The sequence below is a fragment of the Melospiza melodia genome, chromosome 6 (assembly GCF_035770615.1).
Source record: "Melospiza melodia melodia isolate bMelMel2 chromosome 6, bMelMel2.pri, whole genome shotgun sequence".
Taxonomy (NCBI): domain Eukaryota; kingdom Metazoa; phylum Chordata; class Aves; order Passeriformes; family Passerellidae; genus Melospiza; species Melospiza melodia.
The window spans coordinates 60,612,623-60,638,261 of NC_086199.1; the positions used below are offsets into that span (position 1 = coordinate 60,612,623).

Here is a 25,639-nt window from a genome sequence, read left to right on the forward strand (position 1 = left end):
CAAAGTAGGTAGCACCTTACTATTCAATCTGCTCCAGTGATGTCAGAGAGATTTATCATGTGGATGGGACTAGTCAAGGTATACTAAGATTGATTATGATGTCATGACTGGGTACTTGATAATGAGCTGCAAACAAGCACTGAATCATTACTCTTAAGAGAATTTTTGAATGTGATCATCGGTAATATTTGCTATAAAGTGAAAGCCATCTTTCAAATATGTCAAGTTTCAGAGAATGGCTAAATCCTGAATCATTGCTAAATCAAATTCCATATAAAGTTAAGAGAATTTGTCCAGAGTTAGGACCTTCTCCAGGCTGAGCAGCCCCAACTCTCTCAGCTTTTTCTCACAGGAGAGGTGCTCCATCTCTCTGATCATCTTTGTGCCCTCCTCTGGGCTCACCCCAGCAGGTCCCTGTCCTTGCTGTGCTAGGCCCCAGAGCTGATGCAGCTGCAGGTGGGCTCTGAGCAGAGCAGAGGGGCAGGATCCCCTCCCTGCCCTGCTGCCCAGGGGCTCTGGGTGCAGCCCAGGACACCTTTGGCTCTCTGGGCTGGGAGTGCCATGGCTGGGGCATGCCCAGCTCTCACCCACAGCACCCCAAGTCCTTCTGGGCAGGGCTGCTCTGGATCTGCTCATCCCCAGCCTGTGCTGGTACCAGGGGCTGTCCTGACCCAGGTGCAGCCCCAGCACTTGGCTTTGTTGAATTTCCTGAGGTTCCCATGGGCCCCTTCTCAAACTCATCCAGGTCCCTCACATCACACAAGCAATAGTGTTGTGGAATTTTCAGCATGTTTCTCTACATCAAGGCATTTCCTCAGCTCTTAGAGAGAGATTTACCTACTAATATGATTGTAAAATCCCAGCCACATGCAACTTGTTTTACACAAAAGCCAGACAGGGCAGTGCACAAAGTAAAACGCAGCACATCCTCTGTGTGATTCAGTCCCAGCTGCCCATCTTTGTTGTGGCCACAGACAAAGAGTTGTCCTGCACCTGGAAGAAAAAAAAACCAAACAAGTTGTGTTCCACTTCACAGACTAAAAAGAAACCTACTTCTGTGAGATCCCGTGACAAACAAGGACAGTGATTATGTGTCACTTCAGGCACTGCAATCAAGTAAAACTTAAGAGAAACAGTTGTTTCTGATGCATCAGAAATATCTCTGAATAACTACAGCTGTGGAGAGCTGGGTCTGTCAAGGGACACAATCCATAAGGTGAGACAGACACCTCTCACACCAAGATGCTTTTTTTATCATGTTCACATCTGTCTGTATTTCTTCTTTACATAATTAGCTGTGGCATACAGCACAACCTTTCAAGGGCCAGATGTTATGTCCTGGTCCTTTCCTTACCACTTCTTAATATTGAATAACCTCTGACTCCTCCTTCCCACCCCCCATCCTCAATACAGAAAATGTGGCATCTTTGTATGAAAGAAACAGCTGAAGAAACAGTCCTCACACAGCCACGAAGTAACCACTCAATATATGAGCAACAATTCCCTCATTTCCCCAAATATTGAGTTAGCTGGGAGGACAGGAAACTGTTTTACAACTAAGGATTGTACTTGTTCAGAAACAGCAGCCACAGAGAGGTGGCAGCACTGAACCAAGTGGGAAACACACACAAAAAAAAAAAAAAGTGATTAAAAGCCAAACACCCCGTGCAAGAGCAGTGTTTTTACCAGTGATAACTGCAGAATGTCCCCCTCCTCCAGCAATGCTTGCAATGTCTTGACACTTGCAGGAAACATCTTCCAGGGCCTGAGGAACCAGCACATCCTCTTTATGACCAAGACCAAGTTGTCCATAGCTGTTTGCACCCTTCAAATGCACACAGAAAAATAACACATTTTTTTAAAAGTTAACAAAAGAAGCACACATACGCTCCCAGGGACAAACAAGCATATTTGGGATATGCCACGGGTTAACCTGCTCCTAAAAATCCCCTGATATGACATAGGATTCTCAGGATTACAGACCAGGACGGTCCTAACTTTGCTGTCATTAAGGGTGTCTGTGCAGCCCCAGTATTTCAAAAAGCATACTGGAATACAGCCTGTTAAAACTTCAACTGCAGACTCACAGTTTATAAGGAGGAAAACCTTTCTATCAGGATGACTACCACACCTTTATTTTAATACTAATGATTCCCACTCATCACTAAGGTCTTATTCATGCCACTGCTTTCTGGCAGGCTACCTCCAAAATGAGAACAGAAAGACCTTTTTTGGAACCTAAACGAGTAAATCAGAAACGCTAACTAAACTAAACTAAACATTAACTAAACTCATTAACTAAACATTTTAAATGAAAGAAGTCCAAATGAAAATATACCAATTACAGGGAGTATAAATATATAGGTACAAAACCCACCGTGGAAAGCAGCAATTGTCAACATGGTAGCAAGTCAGGGAATTTCTTAGTCAATTTCAGCTCCATATCCAACAATTCAACCTTCATTCACAAAAAAAGGGAATACCATCACCTTCCCCACCCCACACACTGCAGCAAGAGCAATGCTCCAAACCCACAATGCTCACAGCTGGTAATCTCCAGCAAATCCTATCCCTACCTCACCTGTGCACCCACCAGCTCTCAATTTATCCTCCCCCGAAAGATGCAGCACCTGGTGAATGTTAAACGGCCGCATTCAGCAATAACCACTTTGTACCTACAGAAACACCGACACTTCACACAGAACCACCAGGCTGCTGTTATTCAGCAATAACCACTTTGTACCTACAGAAACCATACAATAACTATTTTGTACCTACAGAAACACCAGCAGTTCACACAGAAGCACCAGGCTGCCCGGCCAGCCCAGAGCCGGCAGGTGGGGAGATATCAGGAGCGGAGCTGCACCGGCATACCAAGCGTTCCCTCACAGCCACTGCCGGTGATACGCGCTTTAGAGCGTGATACTACTTAACAGGAGCAATTCTTCTTAAAGGATGTCTCACAATCTCCCGTTTCAGCCGGTAACTGGCCATGAATTTACAAGCCTTCAAAGCCAGGCGAGCCGCAGAAGGAGCCGAGGGGCTGGGAGCCACAGGACAGGCATCCCAACGCCAGCCTCACTCCAGCCGGCCCCGGCCCCGCGGGGCAAATGGGGCTGGGCAGCGTGAGGGAAGCCCCGGCATGGCCCCACACGGCTGTGCCCGCCAGGTGACACCGCGGCGTTGCGTCCCTGCGGAGCGGGCACACCGCGGCCCCGCAGCATCCCGGCAGGGCGAGCAGCGCCCCGCCACCCTCCCGCCCCCCGGGCCGTGCCGAGGGCCCACTCACCCAGGCGAGCAGCCGGGGCTCCATGGGACGGGGCCGGCGGCTGCCGGCGCTTCCCGCCGCCCGCGGGCCGGGCAGGAAGGGGCGGGCGCGGGGCGGGATCACGGGCGGGCAGTGCCCGAACCGCGCCGGGAAACGCCAGGCCTCAGCGAGCGATTCCTGTTTGCCGGGAAAATCCACAAATGCCCGAGGTTTGTGTCCAAAACAGGAGACAGAGGAGTCCCGCAACTTTATGCGAATAGAGGGAGAGAGTCCACTGGGGAATGCACCTGTGGAATTTTCCTCTCTCGGTTTCAGAGCACGCACCCTCATTTTATCCCAATTCCCGGCCACATGTTGCCCTGTTCCTTGCCCCATTGGCCGCGGCGCTATGAAGGCACAGCCTTCCCGAACCGCCTGCCACATATCCCACCCTGAACCTGCTGCTTTACCCCAAAATTCAGAAGTTGAGGCTTGTGCAGACCCATGTCTGTGTTAGGAGCCGATCTGCCTGGCCTCCAAAAAAGACCCGCTGCCCAAAGTCGCTAGAAACATTGGTGCCCATTTCATTGGCGTTAACACCCACACCTTCACCCAGCAAATTGTTAGTAAAGACATGAGCTTTCCTGCTGTGTTTTTTGCTACGGTGCCGAAGTAAAGGACCTTGGTGGTTCTGATAATTATCACAACTCCTTTATTTCGTTGACATTTAATCCTCCATAATGGTTTAAAGTACTTAAATTATCATGGTTTCAGCGAAGGTTTGGGGGGGGCGAAGCCGAACATACACGTTGTTAGTGCCGTGGAAGTGCATCGTCTCGGTATTATGTCTAGCAGTTTACTTTTTCTTTTGCTACACAAAGGCAAATAAAGATAGAACTGCTGTTTTTACAAAGTACTTGAAAGTAGGTGCTACTTTAACAAGTTTAAGAACTCCTACTTGAAACGTACACATAGCTCAGACAAGGCTGGAAGTAACACAGACCTATGTATATTTCAACAACATCATAAATGCAGTGTGGTTAAAACTGTAGCTGAATATTAACTGTTATCACAGAAGCAGACAAAACAGATCCTCCCTTACTACTCAATTAGAGGAAGGTTTCTTCTTTAGAAAGACAAAGTTCCTAAGCCTATTTTTAAATTAAGTGCAATGTAAGCCATAAATGTTGTAGACCATAATTCTACATCTTAAATGCTCTTTAAAACAAAGTTATAGTGGGTTAAAGCCGCAGAAAAATCTATCTAGTCTTGATTTAAACAGTGAGTATTCTTGGAAAGGTTGGCCTGGCAATTGCTTATGGAGCAGAGGTGTCCAACTAGAAAGCATATGACACTCAAGGTAATTTTCAAGCACAGAGGTTTCATGAAAGTCCTTTCAAGTTCTCAAAATCCTAGACCAGTGTCTCCAGTGTATTCAAGATTTCAGATCATTCTTCCAGCACATTTTCTGGATTTCCTGATAAGATCTATGTATGACAAAAAACACGCGTGCCTAGGGTGCTGTTAAATACACCCTGCACCTCACAGATCCCCCCCTCGAATGTCTCACATCCTACACACATGTCCATGCCAGAACAGGGGTGGCAGAAGCGTTGCCCAGCTCTGCAAGGTGCTTGGAACTGTGGGACCCTCGACACAGGCAATTTGCTACTGTGCAATGCAGACAATTCAGCAGGACACTACTTCCCTACACTTCTAAAGTGCTCTTTGGGATCAGGTATGCTTTACACTACAAGGTGGTTTCTTGCCTTAAAAACCACAGAATTCCTATGAAATGCTTGGGCCTTTCAGTTATAATTTGATAGATAGGGAATGAAGGTGTTCAGGTCAGATAAAGAAGAAACTAAATGTATATTTGTGTAGCTTGTGCAGGTCAAAAAAGTGACTGAGCAATCAACAAGATATTTATTTTTACATAAAGTACACTGGTCTATGAGCTTTGGGTGTTTTTTTAAACTTTGATGTTATTTTAGAGCAAATTAAGCTATTTTGAATATGAAGCTGCAGTTTGGAAATGGTTTTGGGCTTTATGCTAAATCAATGCTTGATGGCTTGCTGTATTTTTTTGCTAAAGTAATTCAATCAGGAAAAGGCAAATGGTATCTCTGTAAGGAAAGGTCTTCCCTCAGGTGCAATATCAAGGACAGCAAAAAAAATCCTGACTCTAAGCCAATATCAAATCACTTAAAATAAATGTAATTAGGATTTCATGCAACAGCTGTATCTCTCTTTATACTAGAAGCATGCCAAACATTGCATTTGCAACTCTTTGTGGCAAGAATAATCCCTTTGAAAGCAAGCTTGGACCCCTGCCTTTTATCGTGTAGAACCTCCAGCTATTTGTGTCCTGATGCCTGCATTGTAATCATTCAAGTCTCAAACTTAGTAGCACAGTCTTTGAAACACTGAATTACCACAGCTTCTACATTGTCAAGTGTTCAGCACCACACAGTCAGTATCATAGACTGCTGGAGTCAGGAATTGAATTCTCTCTGGGGTGAATTACTCCATTTTTGCCTCATAAGCCACCTCCTGCAGCATCTGATCCCAGCCCTGATCCACAGACCACACTTTTTCTCCAGTCTAACAATTTCTCCATTCCCCTACAAGCTTCTAAAAGGCAACTCTGGACCTTTTTTGCCTAAGGGGGTTGGAGGAATGCATTTATGTGAGGAAATTTACAGACAGCAACAAGATAAAACTGTTATATTCTTATGGGCCATTCACTCTTCATGTGCAAAGGAGCGAGTTCTGCATGCAACACGTTATATGCCTAGAAATAAATCAGTGGGGGAAGGGAAGGATTGGCTTGCAGCCCAGGGCTGGCAGGGTGTTAAACTTCCAGCTGCTTGCCCATCTTGCTGAGGGCATCGCTGACAATGTCCAGCTCGTGGCGCAGCTCGTTCACCACGCTGGCAATGCTCTTCGTGTCCTTCAGGACCTGCACGCTCTGAGTGTAGGGGTTGTACTTCACCCCAAAGGGACGCTTGATGGTTTTTGCAAACTCTCTATTCAGGTAAAAAAAAAAAAAAAAAAAAAAGGAGAAAAAAGATAAAAACAGTGTGTTATATCCAAAAGAGGGTGTTATAAACAAGACATAAACCACAAATGCATTCTCTGTATGCAGCCAGTATCAATTCCCACTTTTCTAAAGTATTTTAAAATAGTCCTAATTGTTATATACCTCCCACCCAGTACCTGAAAGACCAAGAAAATACTAACCAAAACTCCTTTTCTGTGAAAAATAGTTACAAAACTGTGATAAGACTAAAAGGGTTTTGTGCTGCTACAGAGAGAGATATAAAACCAAATCTGCTTTTATAAAAAGAAGGGGGGTGGGAAGGGGGGGCAGAATCTGTACCTCATCTTTTCCTTTGCTTCTTCAAAACTTTCAGAAACAAAGTAAACCTCCTGGAAAGTTGTAATGATACATTCTTGCTTGCAGGTGACCTTTGGATCAAAAGGTTTGACTTTGGCGCTGTCAGAGAGTGAGTGCTGGTGAGGGGTTACCATGGGTCAGAGGAGCATCACCATCCAAAGAATCCAGGAGGAAGACGACATGTGATAAAGTGAATAAAAAGGATTATGTGAGATGATTTTAATGCATCTCATCTTGAAATTTTTATCTGCAGATGAACAGTGATTAAAGCCTAACAAACTGAATTATTCTAAACAGTCATATTCTGCCAGTTTGGGTGAGAAAAGGGACTCCACAAGGCGTGTGTATAAATGAGCAATATTTTCAGAATCTGGTTAAACCAACAAAGCTTTGATCTGAAAATAGTTACCTGGGCTGTAACATCAAGAAATTGTACTTCATAAAAAGCAGAGGGAAACAGTGGCAATGGTAATGAGGCACAAAGAAGAGAGGCAAGCAAGCAGTAGCCATTCTTACCTTGAGCTCACTAATGGAAGAGAGCAAGCCAGCCCCGTAAACTCGTAGCTGCCCCTCTTGCTTGCACAAGCCAAACTCTACCGTGAAGAAGTAGCACTGAAACACAGAAGGAAGTAAAACAACTCAGTCTTAACCAAAGATGGTGTGGTGAACTAGATGGGAGCATTTCTATTTTTAGGTAGCATCAAATATTTGCAAATATCAGAGAGTTATCACTCAGTTATCCTGAGACATTTAAAGAGGAGGAAAGCCAGGATGGAAGGATGAAGAACCCCAGGATGGCATGCTTCTCATAAGAAAGGTGGATGTTACAGATCACCCAGCTGGGCTGGAAGATGCTAATGCCAGTGCAAACATTGAGGTGTAAATCTGTTTTGAGAAATACTGACATGAAATCACAGCCTCAGCTTAAAACAACCACTGGGTAGAGCGGATGTCAGGTGAGTGAGAACAGCCCGCTGCAGTTTGTTTCTCATTTGCTTAGTGTGCTGTAAAATTAAAGACATTCTGTTTGCTGAATTTCAGGATTTCTGCTGCTATACAGGGAGGAACACTGTTTTCATAGATGGTTTATTTCTGCTCCCACTGAAGGTAGTACAAGTTTTACACATGACACGGAAAAAGAAATTTTTAAAATCAGCAAGCTAGTTCTTGCATAACTGACACAGATTATTTTTCATCAAAATCTACTTTTAATCTTAAAATACTCCTGCCAAGGCATCCAGAGACTGATATCCAGAAAATTAGTTTGTATTATTTTAATTTCTTGACTGAAAAGTATCTAATGCTAGCACTCAACACATTCAATACCATATAATTTCAGTTCATTCTACACATTAAAGAAATAGAACTTTCAAATCATTGAATCATGTTCCCAGAAGAAAGAAGACTTTGTCTGAAAGAAATAGACCATAAAATTTCAGTCTGCAAAAAGTAATTTACCACTAGAAGCTGAACCATTACTTGACAGTGGAGTGAAGAAAAATACCAATCATATCAACTTTAAAGTGGTTTTTTTTCCTAGCATGGAAAATTTTTTCATGCTTTACAATCCAGAGACCAGTGAAACACAAAGATCTAGCAGCTGGTGTGGCTAACGTTGACATGAACCTCCAAATATATTCAATGGCATGGGATCAGCTTAGTGAAGCACAAAGGTTTGGATGGAATCCCCAGGCACTCAAACACTCACTGTTGCCAGTTTTTGGACAGCCTCATCTGATGCCCCAAGTGATGCAAGACCAATTTCCTGGGAGAACTGAGCAAAACTGGGTTCAGCCAAAAGAGGGACATGGCCTAGGAGCTCATGGCAGGTATCACTGGAAAAAGAAACAAAACAAGAAATCTCCTGATTTGTCTTTGTGGCAAAGTGAAAAAGCAGCACCACTGAACAGATACAATGTCTTGCATTAAACTTTAAACTTAAACACTAAAAGCATTGCCCATTTCTCTGAAAGCAACTGAGCAGATCATACCAACCCTATATGAAGTGCATAAAATCAGATTTTCAAATGAAGGTGCCTAAAATTAAGGTCTGAGCTCCCCATTTGTAGGGCAGCCAGATATTAAACTAACTGCACACAGTGATATCACTAAGAGATCTCCAATAGCAAGCTGCACTTTTGAAAATACTGCACTTAGGAAGGTGGCAATTCAGCATGCTGCAAATTCATTACATTCAGCATGAAGGCTGAGTCTTCAGCACCTTAAAAATAAGTTTTATGCTGGTGTTCTTGAACAGCTTTTAAGTAAATTGGCTCTGGGCAGGCCAGATTCAAAACTCTCTCACAAATTCTAGCACAAGATTAAATGACTCACGGCTCTGGTGTGTAGAGAGGGTCCGAGCTGTGTCTGACATATTGAGTGCAGTGGAAAACTCGGAATGCCAGTCCTGCCAAGAAGTCTCTGGGTGACAGATATCCAGCCACGGGGCGAATGGTGAAGCCTGTGCGCTCTGAAAGTGACCAGAGAAGCTGTATGTTAGTTTAGCTCAGGATGCACAGCATTGTCAGCTTTCCTGCTGGGGCTGAGGTGACAGCCACAGCTCTACCTTGGCTCAAAAGCACGTGGGAAAACGAGGCACAATTAGAAAAATTAGACGTAGGCTTGAGTCTGAGAAACATTTTTTTAAATGGCCCTATCTCTGTGCGAATGGATTTCCTAGGATGCCATGCCTAGATTCAACAATACAGCCAGGTATCTCCTTAGCCAATCCTAACAATCTTTTCAGACACTGCCCCTCAAGTGTCACTGCCTGCATTGAAGACAAATACATTAAAACACAGATGGCCAAAAGGCCTCTTAGAGGACCAGAATGAATACAAGCCACCAAGAATGTTTCCTTGTGCCCACAAAATGGTGGGATTTGCAATGGACCTCAGTTTATTTTGAAACCCAGAAAATTGTAGGAAACCAGCAGATTACCTTTCAGGAAGCGAGACACATCTTCCAGCTGAGGAATATTGTCTTCCCTGTACCCACAGTGTTTGGTGAGCAGGGGCAGGTTTTTCAGGTACTCTCTGCAGGCATAAGTTGGGTAAAGATTGTTCAGCTCTCGGTACACAGTCCCCCAAGTCTTGATCTCCTCCTCAGTGAATTCAATCTTGGGAATTGGGTCACCACTGCAAGGAGAAGAGGAAGAAAGGACACTCCTTAGAAAATGGCTAATAAGAGGTGACTAATTTACCTACTACTAGTATTTAATACCTGTATGACAGGGACACCTGCTATTAGAGTCTATCAAATACCGTGAGATCTGGTCTATGTCCTGGAAAGCTTTTAGTCTGAGGACTTGCCTTTTTTTCACTTTAACCAGTTGTCAGGAATCTTGGCATTGATCTCACTTAAAGCATTGGTTCTGTAAACAGTTTCTTAATTGTTTAATGCCAAGAGTAAGGTTTAAAATACCTACACTATCTCTTCACAGCTTCAGGAGCTGATAACACATCCTTTTCCATGTTGGATTTCTAAGTCTGCAATTATTTTCCATTACCCTTTTAATTTGTTTTAAGAAAGGAGAATTTCCTAAAATAACAACACATAGTGTGACAGCAGCTAAATATACACATCAGGTAAAAATTATGTTTCTGTGCAGAGGAGACCAGTGCCTGTCTGAGCATATTAATTTTAGTCCTTCTTTCTTATTTAGTCCTCAGGATCTTGGATAAAGTGGATTATGGCAAGGCCAGTATTACACTGCATTTCCAGTGTCAGCCAGGGAACTGATTTCCCAAGGGAATCTCTGTCAACAACAGGTTAACAGTAATCAGCTTGGGACTGTGGTAACCAGTTGCACTAAACACACAGTGCAATAGAACTCTAAATACAGACCTTTTCTAGGTCACTTTCAGTTGAGGAACTTGACACCAAAATTCAATCAGGTCACATGAAAATCACGTTTAGAAAGAATTTACAGCTCTGGGTTATGAATCTCTTACTGCTTTAAGAGCTCCACCCCCTGCCAAGAAGCATCTCTAAAGACAGAAGCTCTTAGAATTTCTTTTCACGGAAAACTTCTTATCTACACATCACACATGCTAGTTTGAACCAGGAAAGAAAATTCAAGTATTAACATTTGCTCAGAAAGTTTACTCTCAGTGGTCACTGGGCAGTACATTGGGATTTGCCTCCCCTCCCTCTCCTTTGCAGAGCATCTGGCCAAGCCGCACAGCCTCAGACTGACCAGGGCTGCCTCGATCTACCTTCTCATCCTGCCTCACATCTCCCTTCCCTTCGCCTCCTTGGCTCTGATCCCTGAGCTGAGCCTGCATGTCTCAGCCTGGTCTGAGCCCAGGAAGGTGAGCTCCTCCCAGCCCACTCTGCTGTTATTTCAAAGCACCCAGAAGGCTTCTTCTGGAAGAATTCGAGCTTACTGTTTGTAGTTCATAGCCAGGTCTGCAAAATACTTTCGCCTCTTGCGATAAACATTGTCTTTGAAACCCTGGTAGGGAGAAAGGAAAACACAGTTCAATGAGTTTCCAAGCCATAATAAATAAATCAATCAATTTAAAACAGAACACTTGACATTTCTGCAGTTGGGGAATAGAAAAGTATGATGTGTAAGAGTGAAAGGAGAGAGCAGGAAACTCATAGCTGAAGTCGGATATGTTTAATAGATGTGAACTGAGCAAATACTCCGAAATAGGAATCAGCTGATTTATGCTACTATATATTTTGTAGAGAAGGATTCATTTTAGTTGTATCAGTATTTATACAAAGTTTGTTACATGCACGATTATTCAAAATTACAGAACAAATTGCCCATTTTCACTGCCCAAATACCAGTTTGGTTTCTCCAGTAAGGAAGAAAGAAAGAAGAGGAAGAAAGCCTGCCTCAAAATAACTTTCTTTTAGCTTCTTTAATGTGTATGTGACCACAAGGCCCAGACCTGGAGTCCTTGCGTGTGTAAGCCCTGCAGAAAAGCACAGGAATTGAATTCAGTCAGTCTTCCCTGAGCAAAGAAAGAGACACGAAATCCCCAAGAGAAGGTGCTCAGACCTCCAGAGACACCATTGAGAGAGAGGAAAGGGAGGAGGAACAGCTGCAATTTTTTAGGTCAGCTCCATGAATTGTTTCCAGCTATGGACTGGGTGTAGGAAGGGAAAAGTACTTACGGGATGGTCGGCATCCAAGTCAGAGCCGTACATCAGCACCCGGTTTGCACACTTATCCAAGTCTGAGATCTTCTTCGGAAACCAGGGAACGTTCTCCATGCCTGGGGAAGGCATGGGATCCACAGGGTTATTAATAACACCCAGCACACCGAGGGAGGAAGCGCTGCTTCCAAGGATGGCCACGGCGGTTACAGCTCACTCCGTAAATTAAAGGGGATGAATAAGACAAGGGAGGCCTCTGCCTATCTGGCACCAGCCTCCAGCTCACACTTCCTCTTCAGTCACTGCCACAGGCTGCCTGCAGAGCACAGCCAGCCCCAGAGCCTCTGGGAAGGACAGCCAGCCTGGGTTTCTCTGCTGCAGTTAGAGTGGCATCCAGAGGATCCCATGGAGACAAGGTCTCCCTGTGTATAGCTGCTGGCAATCTTGTAGGGCACACAGGGTGCAAAGGAGAACAGAAGGGATTTGTCTGTGGTCCCTGGGCAGAGTGGGAGCAGGTTAGAGCCCTCTCATCATATTTTACTGACCATGGGAAATGGATGTTTCCCCATGGTTATGTACATGGGAAGCACCTAGCTTTGCCTTGAAGGTATGAGGGAGAGGAGGAACAGGAGGCCCTGCTGCCTGAGACAGGAGCATCATTACAGTTTTGCTACCAACTACTTTGGGGTTATTTTTGCCCTAAGAGAGTTTTTTGCCAAGCCCTTGGCAGACCAGTTAATACACTGTTTTTCTGCCTCAATGCTCTTCAGTTTACTTAAAAAGGTCAGGAGACTGTTTAGATTGAATTTCCCCTTACTTAGGGCTAAAGTAAGCCATTTTATCCAAGAACTCCAGATCTCTCCTTCCCAAGCACAATGACTGAAAAATACATGGACCAGTTTCCTGCTGCCCTGAAATTTGGGCATCTCTTTAATTGAAAGTAAAGGTGTAAACACAACAGGTATTATCTAAAAGTAAAGGGCACCTCTGTTGTACTAATATAAGGAGGCCAGTTATGATTAAAAGTGGGTAAAAAAGACAGCAAAATCAAGAACTAAATGAGGAAATTGCAGAATCCATCCTGCGCTCTCCCCAGTGTCTGAACTGAACTGGGACCTGTCAGTATCACACCTCTGCCATCGTAGTGTACTGGAGCCCTGCACTCAGACTTTGCCCACAGGCCAGCCTGCTTTGGCCTGCACGGCTCCCACTGGTGCCAGCTGGGCTGTGCTGGGAAGGGACAGGAGCACAGAGAGCAGACACACATCTTGTAACAGCCTGACACAGCCTGAACTCCCAGGTTCAGGCCAGACTACACTCACACATAGCACAGAAACAGGTACCTGGCAGCAGGTGCCTGAAGACACAACACAAGTGCAGGTGTGGACAACCATAAAAAGATTTCAAACCAGCACATTTGGAAGTGCATTTTCATCTGCACTGCCTTTTGTACCTACCATCTTCCTGGACACTGAAATGCTCTGTGGGGCTCACAGAGACGATGTTGACGTGGGATTTCAGGAGCTGGAAAATCTCGTTCAGCTGTTCCCTGTTACTGTCACAGTCCACGAAGATCTCAAACTCCGAATTTCGTCTCTTGGACTTCCGTGACTCAATATGTACCAGATTTACATGCTTCTCCTGTTTAGTAAGAAGCAATGTTCTCAAAGAGATAGGCTAAAAACAATTGACTAAAAAGTTAAAATAGTTTTTCAAATTAATATGCTACTGCCATGAACAATTCACCACCTCTGTGAAGCTATTTTAGTTAATTGGATCTCTTGATAGCAATTTGCTCATTGGAGGGGGACGAAGGCTTGATTTTCTATTCAGAAGAAAATGAAAGCAAACCTGTGTTCTTTCAGTTTTATTTACATTCAGGAAGCACATAAAGACACAGTCAGGAAGTTTGAATTCATGGACCTTTTTCTTTTATGCTTCCCGTAGGAAGCTGATTAGCCAAATTCACCAAAATGCCAATCAAGTCACCATATAATTATCTCACAAGCAAGCAAGGGATTTAAAAGCAGTAGTTTTCAGGGCATTAGTTTAACTTTTCTTTAATCTGAAGAATTATTTAATCATGTGTTTTATATTAGGAACATTGAGAAAACCCCAGGCTAAAGCACGCAGAGCCACACTCCAGAGCACAGTGGCACTGCACGTATTCCTCACTCAGCACCTGCCCAGCAGCTGTGCAAGTGCAGCTCCTCTGCCACCTCCAGTCTGCCTGGGCAGCGTGGCAATGGCAAGATCAACACCCCAAGTGTCTACCTGCCATCAGCAGGAGCTTCAGACCACCTCTTATTCCCAGCAAAACCATTGGGTGCCAATCCTCTTGTCATGAGGGGAAAAGACAAACTTCTCTCAGTGTATAGTCTGTGCAGGTAAGAGTTTTAGCCAGCCATCATTTAATTTCTGAGGCACACATTTGCCTTTGTGGGTAATTTTGGGTGCCAGATGGGAGCAGGTTAAGAATCACATCCTTAATAAACGGATGTAATCAATTCTTGTGTGCTCTAAAACTACCCTTACAATTTAAAAATGGAGAGCTGCTGTGATGATCATAAGATTATAGAATACATACCTGAAAGAGTTTTAATGCTTTCACAAGTCCTCCAACTTCATTCTTCAAGGAAAAAATGATGGCTGTCCTTCCTCTTTCAGATGCATGGTCTTCATTCTCTTTGTTATCTTCAATCATCATGTAAGCTGACTTATTTAACTACTTGCAAACAAAGAAAAAAGTTTGTTTGAATGAGTAGAAGTGCAAAAAGTGTAAGTTTTTACATTTCAGGGTGTCTTGGGTAATGCTGTGCTTGGATCAACGACAAAAGGAAAATTATGAATTCAAATATTAGGAAATAACAGGAATAAAGTTAGCCACCACAGACAGAATTTGTGAGAGACTGAAATACCAAGATATCTTTTTTTTAGTTGAATGATTTTATGGACATCTTTATTCATTCCCTAGGATGCAGAAAATGTTTTCAGTGTATAGTTTATAATTAGCATTGCCACTGGGAGGAAAAGGAGCAATAAGATGTCAGCAGAGATAGTACATTGAACAAAAACACTTGTTAGCAAGTTCAGTGAACACTGGCAAAGAGAATAATCCAAATCCCGCAGGACACAGGTAGGAAAAGATGAATCAGGATTCAGTAGATCAGAACTGAAAATCACTCTCTTGTTACATAACTGTAATACACTGTTTTCAGAGGGCAAGGAGACAAACCTAAGGAGGTAAAATGTTTTGCTGACCAGAATCTGTTGGCTATAGAGACATTCCCTCTCTGATCAACCACAGCCCAGCTGCTTCATCTGCCATGTCCCTTAATTCATGTGTCAGACCCTTGGCACAGTCACCCAAATCACACACTGAAAATTCAGACACCCCACACTGTCAGACCATGTGGTTTTGTGCCTCACTAGTGAACACACTCCTGGCTGTGTGGAAATCAGCAGCTATCACAGATCATATTCTTAGCTACCTGTAGCCAGGCCATAAAAAGAGATAATACTGAAACAGTAAAGAATAAGGAAAATACAAAGTAAAGAAAAAACACAAGGCTTATGAGCAGAGGCTATACCTCATATGTCTTCAAACCTTGCAAAAATGAAAGAATAAAAGGAGAGGTTTCTGAATGAGTCAGCAAGAAAGAGGAGAGGAACAATGAAGGCACAATATTGCTATTTGGAATTATTTTTTGATCTGACACAACTTTAAAGATATCACTATCTTGAGACATTTTCAGAAATGAAAAGGGCAAAATAAAAATGCAAACAAAATGCACCAGTTCCTTTGATTCCCTTATACATTCTCTCCAACTTTAATGATGTAATGAAAATATTTGGATTTCTGACTGGGTTCCCACTTCGAATGAGTTGCCACAATATGATGAGCCTGGACAACAGAGTCAGACCATCACGCTGTTTCTGATCCACCAAACTCAATGAACTCCATCAGCTTGAGTCCTGACACCAAATTTTCTGCTGGAAATTGGCAAGCCCAGTCAGGGTTCAGCTGAGCAGCCTGCAGGTTTCCCAGCTCACTGCAGTGTCAGATCACTGTTACAAGAGCCAGGAACAGGCACTGAGCACAGGCACTTCAAACAGAAAATAAAAAGCTACAAACACCACGATTACATACAGGTCACGGGCTGTTTTCTCAAGTGCAGAGAGCCATTTGTGTGAGCCAAATCCTGTTCAGATGGGGCTGCTGTAGGAGAGGCAAAGAAGTCTCCACTACAAGTAGCGTTAGGTGGTGGTCTTTGAAGGCAATAAATGCAGGGCTGGTTTATAGAAGAAGCTAATATGCAGCATGTTGGCTTGACTCCACATCTAGGATCATTTGCTTCAGCCTGGATCAGCCTTTTTGAGATTTGGTGCAGTTGCAGGCAGTGTTATGAGGTGCACAGCTGGGACAGACTACCTGCACCAAAAACTAATGCTCTTCTTTTGTGCTTTGCTGCTGCAACTTACACTGTGTCTAGGATCAGGTGACAGCATCTATGAAGTTATATGTTTAAGAGATCAATGAAGAAAATCAACAAAACATAAAATGTTCTTATATCAAGCTCTAGAAATGACCTCTAACTTAGGAATTACAAGTTGGAAAAGAGAAATTGTGATGCTTACAATGCCAAATGCACACCATATACATATTTAACCCTACACCAAAGCTCACCTTTTGCTTTAATTAAAAAATGAAGACAATCACCCAATGCAGCAACCATTTGGGTGCAAGGCAACAGGAGAAAAGGTAACACAGAAACAATTCCTCTCCTCCTGTGACTGCACTTCACTTATATTTTAACCTCTATCAGTAACTCAGCAACCCAGCTCTAGTAAAATCTGAAACTTTTCCTTTGCATGGTAACACATTTGAGCTTCTTGGAGGGTGAGGGGGAGTTAATATTGCACTGATGTTTTTTATTAGTGATGCAAATCTTTAACTGATTTTCCACCAGCCTGACTCAGTCTTGATGAAAATAGACAAACACAGGGATATTCTAAGCCCTTTATTTATGTAGACAATTAGGTGCTGTGCAGTTAAAGATTTCACTTTTTAGGACCCATAGCAATTATCTTTCCTTTCTCCCTCTCCCCAAAGGATGTTCACAGAGAGAAAGATATATGGGAGCATATTTTGTGCTTTAATTCTTCATATTAATGGATAATCAGGATTTTAAATTATCCAAACATATTTGCCTTAAAAAAATCTCATTTCAATTCATAAATTGAAGATGAAAAATTATTTTCAAAATGTTTGATACTGATTTGCATTAATCACAATTAATAAAAAGTGACAGTGGGCATTTTATATTCTCTTCCCTTTAAGTAGCTGCTTACTTTGTTGCTATCCTTTTGACACACTTCTAGGGAAGGGTGAATACACGATATTAGGAGTGACCACAACTAGATATCACAGCACATTTTCCAGCTACACCAAAGATCTTCCTAAGATTTAGCTCTCAGACACCAAAGCAAAAGCTGTGCTGAGCAGCTTATTTGGCTTCCAGGTATCTGAGGGATACAGCAAAGCAGTTTTTGTAAAACTTTACTGTCAGCATTCTTGTCTTCACAAGGAATTTTACAGACTTTGTCAACTGCACAGTATCAGTAACTGCAGCCAGTGCTGCTTCTATCTCATCTCTGATGCACTAAGCAAATTCCCACTATAATGGAGAATATTATAAATAAAAGGAGTGAGTTCTTCTGAGCTATGTCACACCCTCTGTCTCTTAAGCAATGGTACACCAAAAGTTGCTTTTGTTCTACCTTAATTTCATATGCTTACATTTACACTTGGAGATTTTTTTTCCCCTCTTTTATCCCAAAACAGCAGCTCCATCCCAATCCCAGCGGCACCGAACGCTGCCACCGACGCCAGAGGAGCCGCACCCCAGGTCTCCAATTTCTGCTCTCCAAGTAACCGGGGCCAGAAAGCTCCCGAGTTTCCGAGAACTGCAACAGCGAACCGCCCGAGCTGTGACTCCACAGAAACGGCGTTTACTCCGCAAGCCGGGACTGACCCCGAGGCGGGCAGCGAGGATCCCACCCCGCACTCCCCGTGCCCATTCTGCTCCCCTCACCTGTGCCCAGCCTATTCGCCTCACCTGTGTGCATCCTGCACTCCCCGTACCCATCCTGCTCCCCTCACCTGTGCCCATCCTGTTCACCTCACCTGTGTTCATCCCACACTCCCCGTACCCATCCTGCTCTCCTCACCTGTGCCCATCCTGCTCCCCCCGAGCCCATCCTGTTCCCCTCATCTATGTTCATCCCGCACTCCCCGTGCCCATCCTGCTCCCTTCGCCGGTGCCCATCCCGCACTCCCGAGCCCGCCCCGCTCCTCACCTGCCTGCCGGGGTCCCGCGGGCTCGGCGCCGCCTCCAGGGATCCGGCGCGGCGCGGCGCGGGGTGCATGGCCGGGCAGGCTCAGGGCAGGGCCCGGCCCCGCCGGCTTTATGCAGGGCCGAGAGCCGCCCCCCAGCGAGGGGAGGGATGCGGGGAGGCGGGGGAGGCGCTGCCCGGCCCGGCTGGGAAAGGGGCGCCTTGGGCCCCTCCACGATGCTGACCCGGTTTGCAGAGCAGCGATGCTCGGGCACAGCCAGCACCCGCTCCCCGTCACTGCAGCCGGAAAAACCCGCACAAGGAGAAACTCTTTGCCTCCTGAGTTACCTGGACAGGGTCACCCAAGAGGGGTCACAGGACACTGACTTTGTGCGGGTGACTCTAGGGGTTCTGCAGGTAACAAATTCACACACCACGGGGCTGAGGGCAGCGAGCATTTGGGTGAGGGAGTCCTCCTCCACCGTGTCCACACAGACGCTTCCAAACACTTGTGCACTCCCTGTAAAATGCTCTGTACACTGCCTGTGGGGAAGGGAAGGCAAACTGCATCAGAAATGAGAGGTGGTGAGGGCTGAGCCTGTAGCAGAGCGGCTCTGAGCAAAGGGGCCGCTGAGGCTACAGGAGACTCAGCAACATCCTAAATTCTCAACAGCACATAGTGCAGGCTGTAGTCCCAAAGTCCCAAACACGGTGGGCAGATGTATTGAGATCTTCACTAAAAACAGCAGTGCATTTCTGCTGTGAAAATAAATTGCAGTGTATTCCATCTTTTCTCAAAACCTCCTCTGCATACAGGAAGAGTAACTACTTTTTTATTAGCAGAAAACTACATCTTTTGATATCATTTTTGTTGTCATTTATTTTCTGCATATATCTAGGTGTGTTTATAGTATAAAAACTCATGGTTTTTTGACTCCAGTCCTCACTGTCTCATCTCAACTTGGCAACATTAAGATAAAGGGACTTTGGTCCACAGCAGGAGAAGCCAAACGTTCCCCGGGAATAATCTCTTGGAGGTGTTAGGAGTCTTTTGGGGAGGAGAGATTGATTATTTTCTATTTGAGCTGTCCAAAACCAAAGACTCTGATCCTTTTTATATGTTTTTTTTAAACAAACCTTTCAAAGAAATGCTCAAAATCAGCAGCAGCTAGTTTCACTTGAATATAATCAAGTGTCTGGAAAAATCCCCGTGCCCATTCCCCGTATCTCTGTCTTCAGCGCCTATAAAGGTTTTGAGGATTTTTTCAGCTAGATCCCTTAGACACTGGTGTAACACACCTGGTAAATCATATTGATAAAGCAAATATAGAGGGTGACACCTAACCCAGGCAGGCACAGTCACACTTGCACCAACATCTGCGATGATGATATCAGAGTCTTCCTTCTACCTAGAAGGATTGAACTTCAAACAATCCTGTTTCTAGCTGGAAACAGTGACCAGCTCAGCCCTTCAGAAACAGCACAGCTGAACAGGATGACATAGTTGGAAAAACCCTTTTTTTCCCAGTTTGCTAATGGCACATATTTCGTCACCAGATGCTTCAATTTTCCCTGCATAAAGAAAATGCAGTATTTATCAATATATGTATTATCTCTACAACAGGCATTTCACTTCCTTCCTGAAGAATAAATCTCCCCATCAAATGAGCTGACTCAGAGAGCAAACAGTTTGTAGGACCTTTACCCAGACCCCTAAGTGTGTGAGAGCCTGGTGTTAATGACAAATGTGTAAACATGGGCACAGTAAGACACTTATGATAGAATATGACTAATCTGTCAATTTTCCCTAGCTCAAATGAAGCAATAAGAATGGAGGACCCATGGGTAGCCTGACCTATAACTGCTGAAACAATGGGAATGAGGTCAGGAATGGCCAAGGAAATTTAATCTAATATGAATGCATAACCTAATATGGTTGCATAACGAGATAACTGGGGTGCCCAGGGTTTTGGGGAGCAGATTAAAGCTGATTCACTGGTTTGGTAAGAAGTGCTTGTTCACCACAGCCAATGCCCCCCGGTCTGAAAGGGCAGAAGCACAAAGCATGAACAGACTCGATTACAGCCTGTTTCCACTGGGTGCTCACTGGAGCTTGCTCTGCTCCTCTCCACACTGGGTCTCCAGCTCCTAGGAATCTGTGGATGGCTAAATAGGAGAACTACTTAAAAGGTTTCAGCCAAAAGCCAAATCTTCACAGTTCTGTAGTTGCAGGGCTTTGGAAGACCCTCACTCTGTCACTAGCACAGCTGCTGCTTTGTGTTTTCACACAGAGAGAAAAATTTCTACCTTTTCTCAAAAACTGGTAGCATATTCTACCATTTGAGAATGGTGACTTGGGCCCCTATCCACAGAAAAGAGCAGTATGGCACAGCAGTCAGGTATGGAGACAACACAAACAGGGCAGCAAAATGCACAGGAACCACCCTGCTCATCCTGGCAGGAGTGGCACAAGCAAACGCTGACACAGAAAAGGTCTGAAATGGGACCTTGTTGGTCTGCAGGAGCACCAAGGCAAAGAGAGGCCAAAAGTTTTCAGTGGGATGTCAGAAATCTACACAGACCCTGAGGTGGGAAGGAACTCTGAAGGACAACTGGGGCATCAAAACCATGGGGAGAGAAACCTCCCCTTATGGCACAGGAGATAAGGCAATACAGTGACTGATTTTTCTCTAAAGCCTGCAGGAGATTTCTCACATAGAGCCTCTCATGCACACAAAGCCCTCCAGACAGATAATCAACACCTGAGGATGAAGCACAGGTCTGACCCTGCTCAAAAGGGCTCAAGCTGATCATGTTTTGCAGGACAGGGCTTTGCCATGTGCAGCTGCCACAAAACCTCTCTCACTGGCACAGAGCAACCAGGGCACATGAAGGCTGCCAGAGTGGCTTTGCTTACCTTTCCTCCCCTAATTCCTCATTAAATGAACTCTCCTCACTCAGATCCAAGAGACAGGATGGTGTCAGACTGAAGTCATTGCACTTTTCTCAGTCCTTTGCTGGAGTAGCTCCAGGAACATCAAGCATCTCCAGAAGAGACCACGAATCTAGTCCTCCTTCCCATCTGCTAGCTCAGAGGTGACTCTGCTCTAGTTTTCAGAGAGTTTCTGTTTTGTTCTTCTAAGCAGAAACTTGACAGCAGAGTTTGCAATCAAGCAGTGTTCTGACACTTGGGAATACACATTTGTAGATTTGCTCTGGAGATTTTTAGGCTGAGAAGTATTAAACCAAGCTGTCACATCTCCAGATCTCCCCCTCCCTAGGAAGCCACACAGTAAAGGGACCCTTTTTGCCCTCTGAAACACAACAACCTAAACCTACTGCCCTGCCTCTCCTCTTCCTCCCACTCTGTGAAAGTTTGTTCTCTGTGAGTCGAATATGTAGGGACTCAACTTACCTGGCACATCTTTGCAGACATGACACAAATCTTGTGTTTACCAACACTCTGAGGAAGCTGGTCTGGGAGGGGAAAATAAAGGTGGAAAAAAAGAAAAATCAATGTAGTACAGGGGTTCCAATCTAGGGCAGAGTCAGAGGATGATTTTGTTGAACTGGTCAGGCAAGAACATGGAAAAGCAGGCTGAGAACATTCTGTAAGGATATTAATCTTCTGCTGAAATATAAGATTATCTACCTGAATGCCGCAAGGGTGATGGAGAGAATCAGTCAGCCCTAAAGTCTTCTCAATCCCACCAAGGTTATCAGTGGGAATTACCTAATCTCCCTATGTGATTGGAGAAAGTGCTGTAATCTCCAATAAAGCAATTTCACAACATAACTTCTGAGGTATAAACCCCCCTGGACTTTATTTGGCCCAGGCATCTGCCTTTCCAAGCAGGACCATTTGTCTGAGGCAAAGGGGCCACTTGAAACTTTTCCAGAAAAAGGTATGGAGTGGTAACTCCCTGAACAAAACAGGCTTAATACGATTTAGTACCAAGTCTGCTCTAATCATAATTACTTTCTCCAGAGCACACAACTGAAAATTCTAATCACAGCCCTCTGCCTTTCTGTTAATTAACTGCTGCAGACAAGTTATGCCTTAAACTCATGGCACTTAGACAAGCACTGTGGAAGTACACAGGGAAAAGTGAAGATGAGCATCATGCAGGCCTCTGCACAGTTTGCTTTGCAGTATAAGTTTTACAGATCTTCCTCATATTCTGATTTAATTTTTTCAATGTCCTTTTATACTGATGCCCAAAAAACTGCTGGTCTGAAAGTCTGGCTTGTTTTTTTCTACTGATTTTTAATAATTATAAAGCATTTATTGTCACAACACCCAAGCAACAGCATTCACTTCCAATCACTTTCTAACCTACATTCTCTAAACTTTTGACTTCTCTCACCTGAATGAGGTAACCTGTCATCGTGGCATTTACCTAAATGCAGGGAGTCCAAAAGCTCCAAATCCAAAGCTTTTCAAATTTTCAAAGAAATGTATGGATCTGAAATCTTGAAGTCTTTCTACAGAAAATTCTTCCATTTTCTCCCTTCTTCTACAAACCACAGTTCTGCCAGCAAACACTTTCCAGAGCAATTCCCCCAGCCTTTCATCAGCATGAGGCTGTGACAGTGCCACAGCCTGAGCTCAGAGCAGCCTCAGAGAAATGCCTGGATGGCTCAGTCCCTGAGAAGGGCACCACATCCCCATGAGGGTGGCTTAGCAAGCAGTTAACAATTCATGCCACTGAATAGTTGTTGATCAATAAAGCATTTCATTCATAACCAGTTAATATGCGACAAAAGGAAAAGGGAGATTTCAATTATGCAAGTATTTAAAACATTTATAAATATCTTTTTCCAATGAAAAGTGCAAGAACCAATGAGGTAAATTACCCTCTCATCGTGTCTCAGCCAGCTGTAGTATCAACAGCCTTCAAGCACACTTCTTTTGAAAAGCCAGAGCTGCTGTGTAAACCTGCTGAAGCACAGCCAGCCAACAGACCATGCACTGTTTGTATATTTGCTTTGGACTGTTTAAAGAAGCAATATTAGCCTTTTCATCTGAGGCAGGAAATATTTTTCATTTCATAAAAGCTAAATGAAATCACAAGTGACATGAGCTATTTGCTGCTCTGAGCAAATAAGGTATAGTTTTTCCTGACAGCACCTTTGTAAACTCCTTACAAAAGGTTAGTTTAGATGCTGCTGGGACAATGGACAAACCAGGCTCTGATTTGTTTTCTCTAGGGAAAATAATATCACAAAATTAATATCAATCAGCTACATTTCAAACCAAAGTTTGATTATTTGGGAATATCTGGCTGGGAACCAAAGCCCTGAAAGAGCTCTTTGCTCCAATTACTCTGGAGTTACTGGGTACAGAAGTGCCAATTACAACTTCCTTTTATTTCCTTATCTGTTGGGGTTGGTCAAGTCACCTCAAGTTAAACATGGTCCCAAACCAGCCAGCAGAGATTCCCTGTGTTACTAGAGCAAACAGCATTCAGTCCAGCCAGAACCATCAAACAGAGATGGGGAAAACCAAGTGGAAAAGCTCAACAAACAGATCTACCTGCTGCCTGGAAATGCAGCGCAGCCTGGAGAGGACAAGGGAATATTCCATGGAGCCTTGCAGATACTGCTCTGCTGTGCTGAAGGGGAGGCTCCCAGCTGGTTTCTCACAGGCTGAGCCAGGTCACAGCTCTGCCCTGCACCACCCTGGCCCCAGCTCCAGAGCCTGGCAAGGGTGGGGAGGCTGAGAAGCTGCTCAGTGCTGATGGCTCTGGCACCAGGTACAGGTGCAAGATGCCCAACCTGAAAATGAAAGACAAAACCAAAAAGAGGAGAGTGTGCCAGAGCTTAAGGCAGCCTCAGCCACCATCACTGAAAACAGCCCCTTATGGCATTCAGGGATTACTTCTGACCAGGTCCTGATACTTCTCCATCCCTTAGGCACAAGTTATGGTATAAGTGGACTCCATTCATTGAAGAACCACCCTGGTACCATTATTTCTGCCACATTATGACTACAAAACCTCAGGAATTATCCAGTGCTTTCACATCACAGACGAACACAAAGCAAAATAGTCAAATGCATAAATAAGGCTGCTGATAAGAGCAGTCACAGAGTGTTTGTTAACCTCAGCCTGTTGGCCTAATTAGTAGAACAGCAGCATATTGTGTATTCAGAGTGAGGTGGAGAAGTGAACAAAGGGGAAAGCTTTGTTCTCACTAATGAAATGAGTAAGCAGGGCTCAGAAAGCGATTCAGCAGACTTTGATCCACTCAGGAAAGAGAACAAAAGCTCTCCAGGTACTTCTGACAGCCTCACCACAGGCTTGGGCCAGGAACCAGCCTCTGCCATATTCACATTTGTTTAGGAAGTGTATCCAATGTTAGATTTGCTGAATGTATGCCATGAGTTTCACACACCCTAAACAAGCCAAGCCAAGAGAACTCAAGAGATGACTCCAAGGCCCAAACAATGCCAGAAGACACTGGGTTTGCCTGTTCCAGTAGGTTTTTGGGGTGTTTCACCCCGTGCTGAAGATGATCAGCCATTCTGAAACAGAGGCCATGGTCAGGCTGCTCATTCCCAGCCAGTCTGTTAAATTCCAGCCCTCAGGGTTTCACACCGTGAGCTCAGAGGATGGACCATTCTCTGTTCACAGATTTCAGACACCCCCATTCACTGAAGTCCTGAAACCACACAGGAAACAGATGACAGAGGGCAGCCTCTGGTCTAGACACTGGCCATTCACCAGCATGAACAACATAAATTAAATCACAGTCACTTTTTGCTCCAGGGATGGAAACCAGCAATGTAAACCCATCAATTCACAGCAGCAACTTTAAATACACTGGCAATTGTAAAATGTCCAGCCTCAGAGCTGTGAAACACATCATCATTTTCAAGACTGGCAAAAGCTGTTCATGTTGCTGTGTTCTCATGACAGATATTTTTCCCCTCTGAATTTCTTTTATCTTATTAGATTTTAGTTCCCATTATAGTTAGGACAATTCTGTATTGGGGCAAAATTAATTAATTTGGATCAAAGTAAGGCTCCTTGAAATGTAACACTAATGAGTCTCATCTGCCTGATTAGAGAGCTTTGCTTCTAGGGACACGAGGTACAAAATTTTATTTCAGAGAAATAAACATTATAAGCTTATTTAAGGTTGAAAGCATTAGCTAAATAGTAACCAGGATCATGGATAAAAGATTAGGGTGGTAAACTGTGAGCAGACTTACAACTGACAAGAGGGTGCAACTGTAAACCAAAACAGGCTAATGAGGATTTGTCAAAGAGGTGCAAGCAGAGCTCAGTGCAATTTACAATATATTTAGTGAACTGTCACTGTGCCTCCCATCTAGTCACAATTCTTTTCACCTATTCACTTGCTAGTAGGGACTAAATGGAAAAGAGTTACGGATTGGAAAAGTCAGTACCAATTTTTAGAAAGAAAAGATGGGAAAAAATTCATTCTGGATGAGTCAAACTAATCTTTAATATCTGGCAAACTACGTGGACAAAATATTTGCTTATTTTAAAATCTGATTTTAGTCAAGAACAATTTGT

The 25,639-nt window shown here is 44.0% G+C and overlaps 2 protein-coding genes across 10 annotated transcripts in view; both read right to left on the reverse strand.

Annotated features, from left to right (window-relative positions):
• Positions 1-3,363, reverse strand: part of SERGEF (secretion regulating guanine nucleotide exchange factor) — a 141,291-nt gene extending 137,928 nt beyond the window's left edge. For all 8 annotated transcript variants that reach the window (XR_010028042.1, XR_010028041.1, XR_010028043.1 and 5 more), the window contains exons 1-3: positions 3,290-3,363; positions 1,687-1,825; positions 838-993 (exon numbers count right to left, since the gene is read on the reverse strand). Coding sequence is in view for 4 of the 8 variants with exons in the window: in XM_063158581.1 (XP_063014651.1) it covers positions 838-993; positions 1,687-1,825; positions 3,290-3,313 (319 nt within the window). In the remaining 4 variants the exon portion in view is untranslated. The remainder of the gene's footprint in view (positions 1-837; positions 994-1,686; positions 1,826-3,289) is intronic.
• Positions 3,364-3,936: 573 nt separating this feature from the next.
• On the reverse strand, positions 3,937-18,188 carry TPH1 (tryptophan hydroxylase 1). 2 transcript variants are annotated; one of them, XM_063158586.1, is made up of 11 exons: positions 18,120-18,188; positions 14,347-14,484; positions 13,217-13,400; positions 11,778-11,878; positions 11,036-11,103; positions 9,588-9,784; positions 8,982-9,117; positions 8,356-8,482; positions 7,164-7,259; positions 6,630-6,763; positions 3,937-6,276 (listed from the first exon to the last, which is right to left on the reverse strand). In XM_063158586.1, exons 1-11 carry the CDS (start codon positions 18,186-18,188, stop codon positions 6,102-6,104), a joined length of 1,425 nt encoding a protein of 474 aa, XP_063014656.1. In that variant the 3' UTR covers positions 3,937-6,101. The 2 variants fall into 2 exon arrangements, with proteins under 2 accessions (XP_063014656.1, XP_063014657.1); XM_063158587.1 differs by having other exon boundaries at positions 14,347-14,487; positions 18,120-18,134.
• Between the last annotated feature and the right edge of the window lie 7,451 nt (positions 18,189-25,639).

What these genes read in the sequence shown, in the direction of transcription:
- TPH1 (XM_063158586.1), bottom strand. Translation starts at nt 18,188, where the DNA reads ATGCACCCCGCGCCGCGCCGCGCCGGATCCCTGGAGGCGGCGCCGAGC. An exon ending in CGCGGGACCCCGGCAGGCAG is followed by an intron (nt 14,485 to 18,119) that starts GTGAGGAGCGGG and finishes GTTTGCAAGTAG; the next exon opens with TTAAATAAGTCAGCTTACAT. An exon ending in CTTCCATTAGTGAGCTCAAG is followed by an intron (nt 6,764 to 7,163) that starts GTAAGAATGGCT and finishes ACCCCTCACCAG; the next exon opens with CACTCACTCTCTGACAGCGC.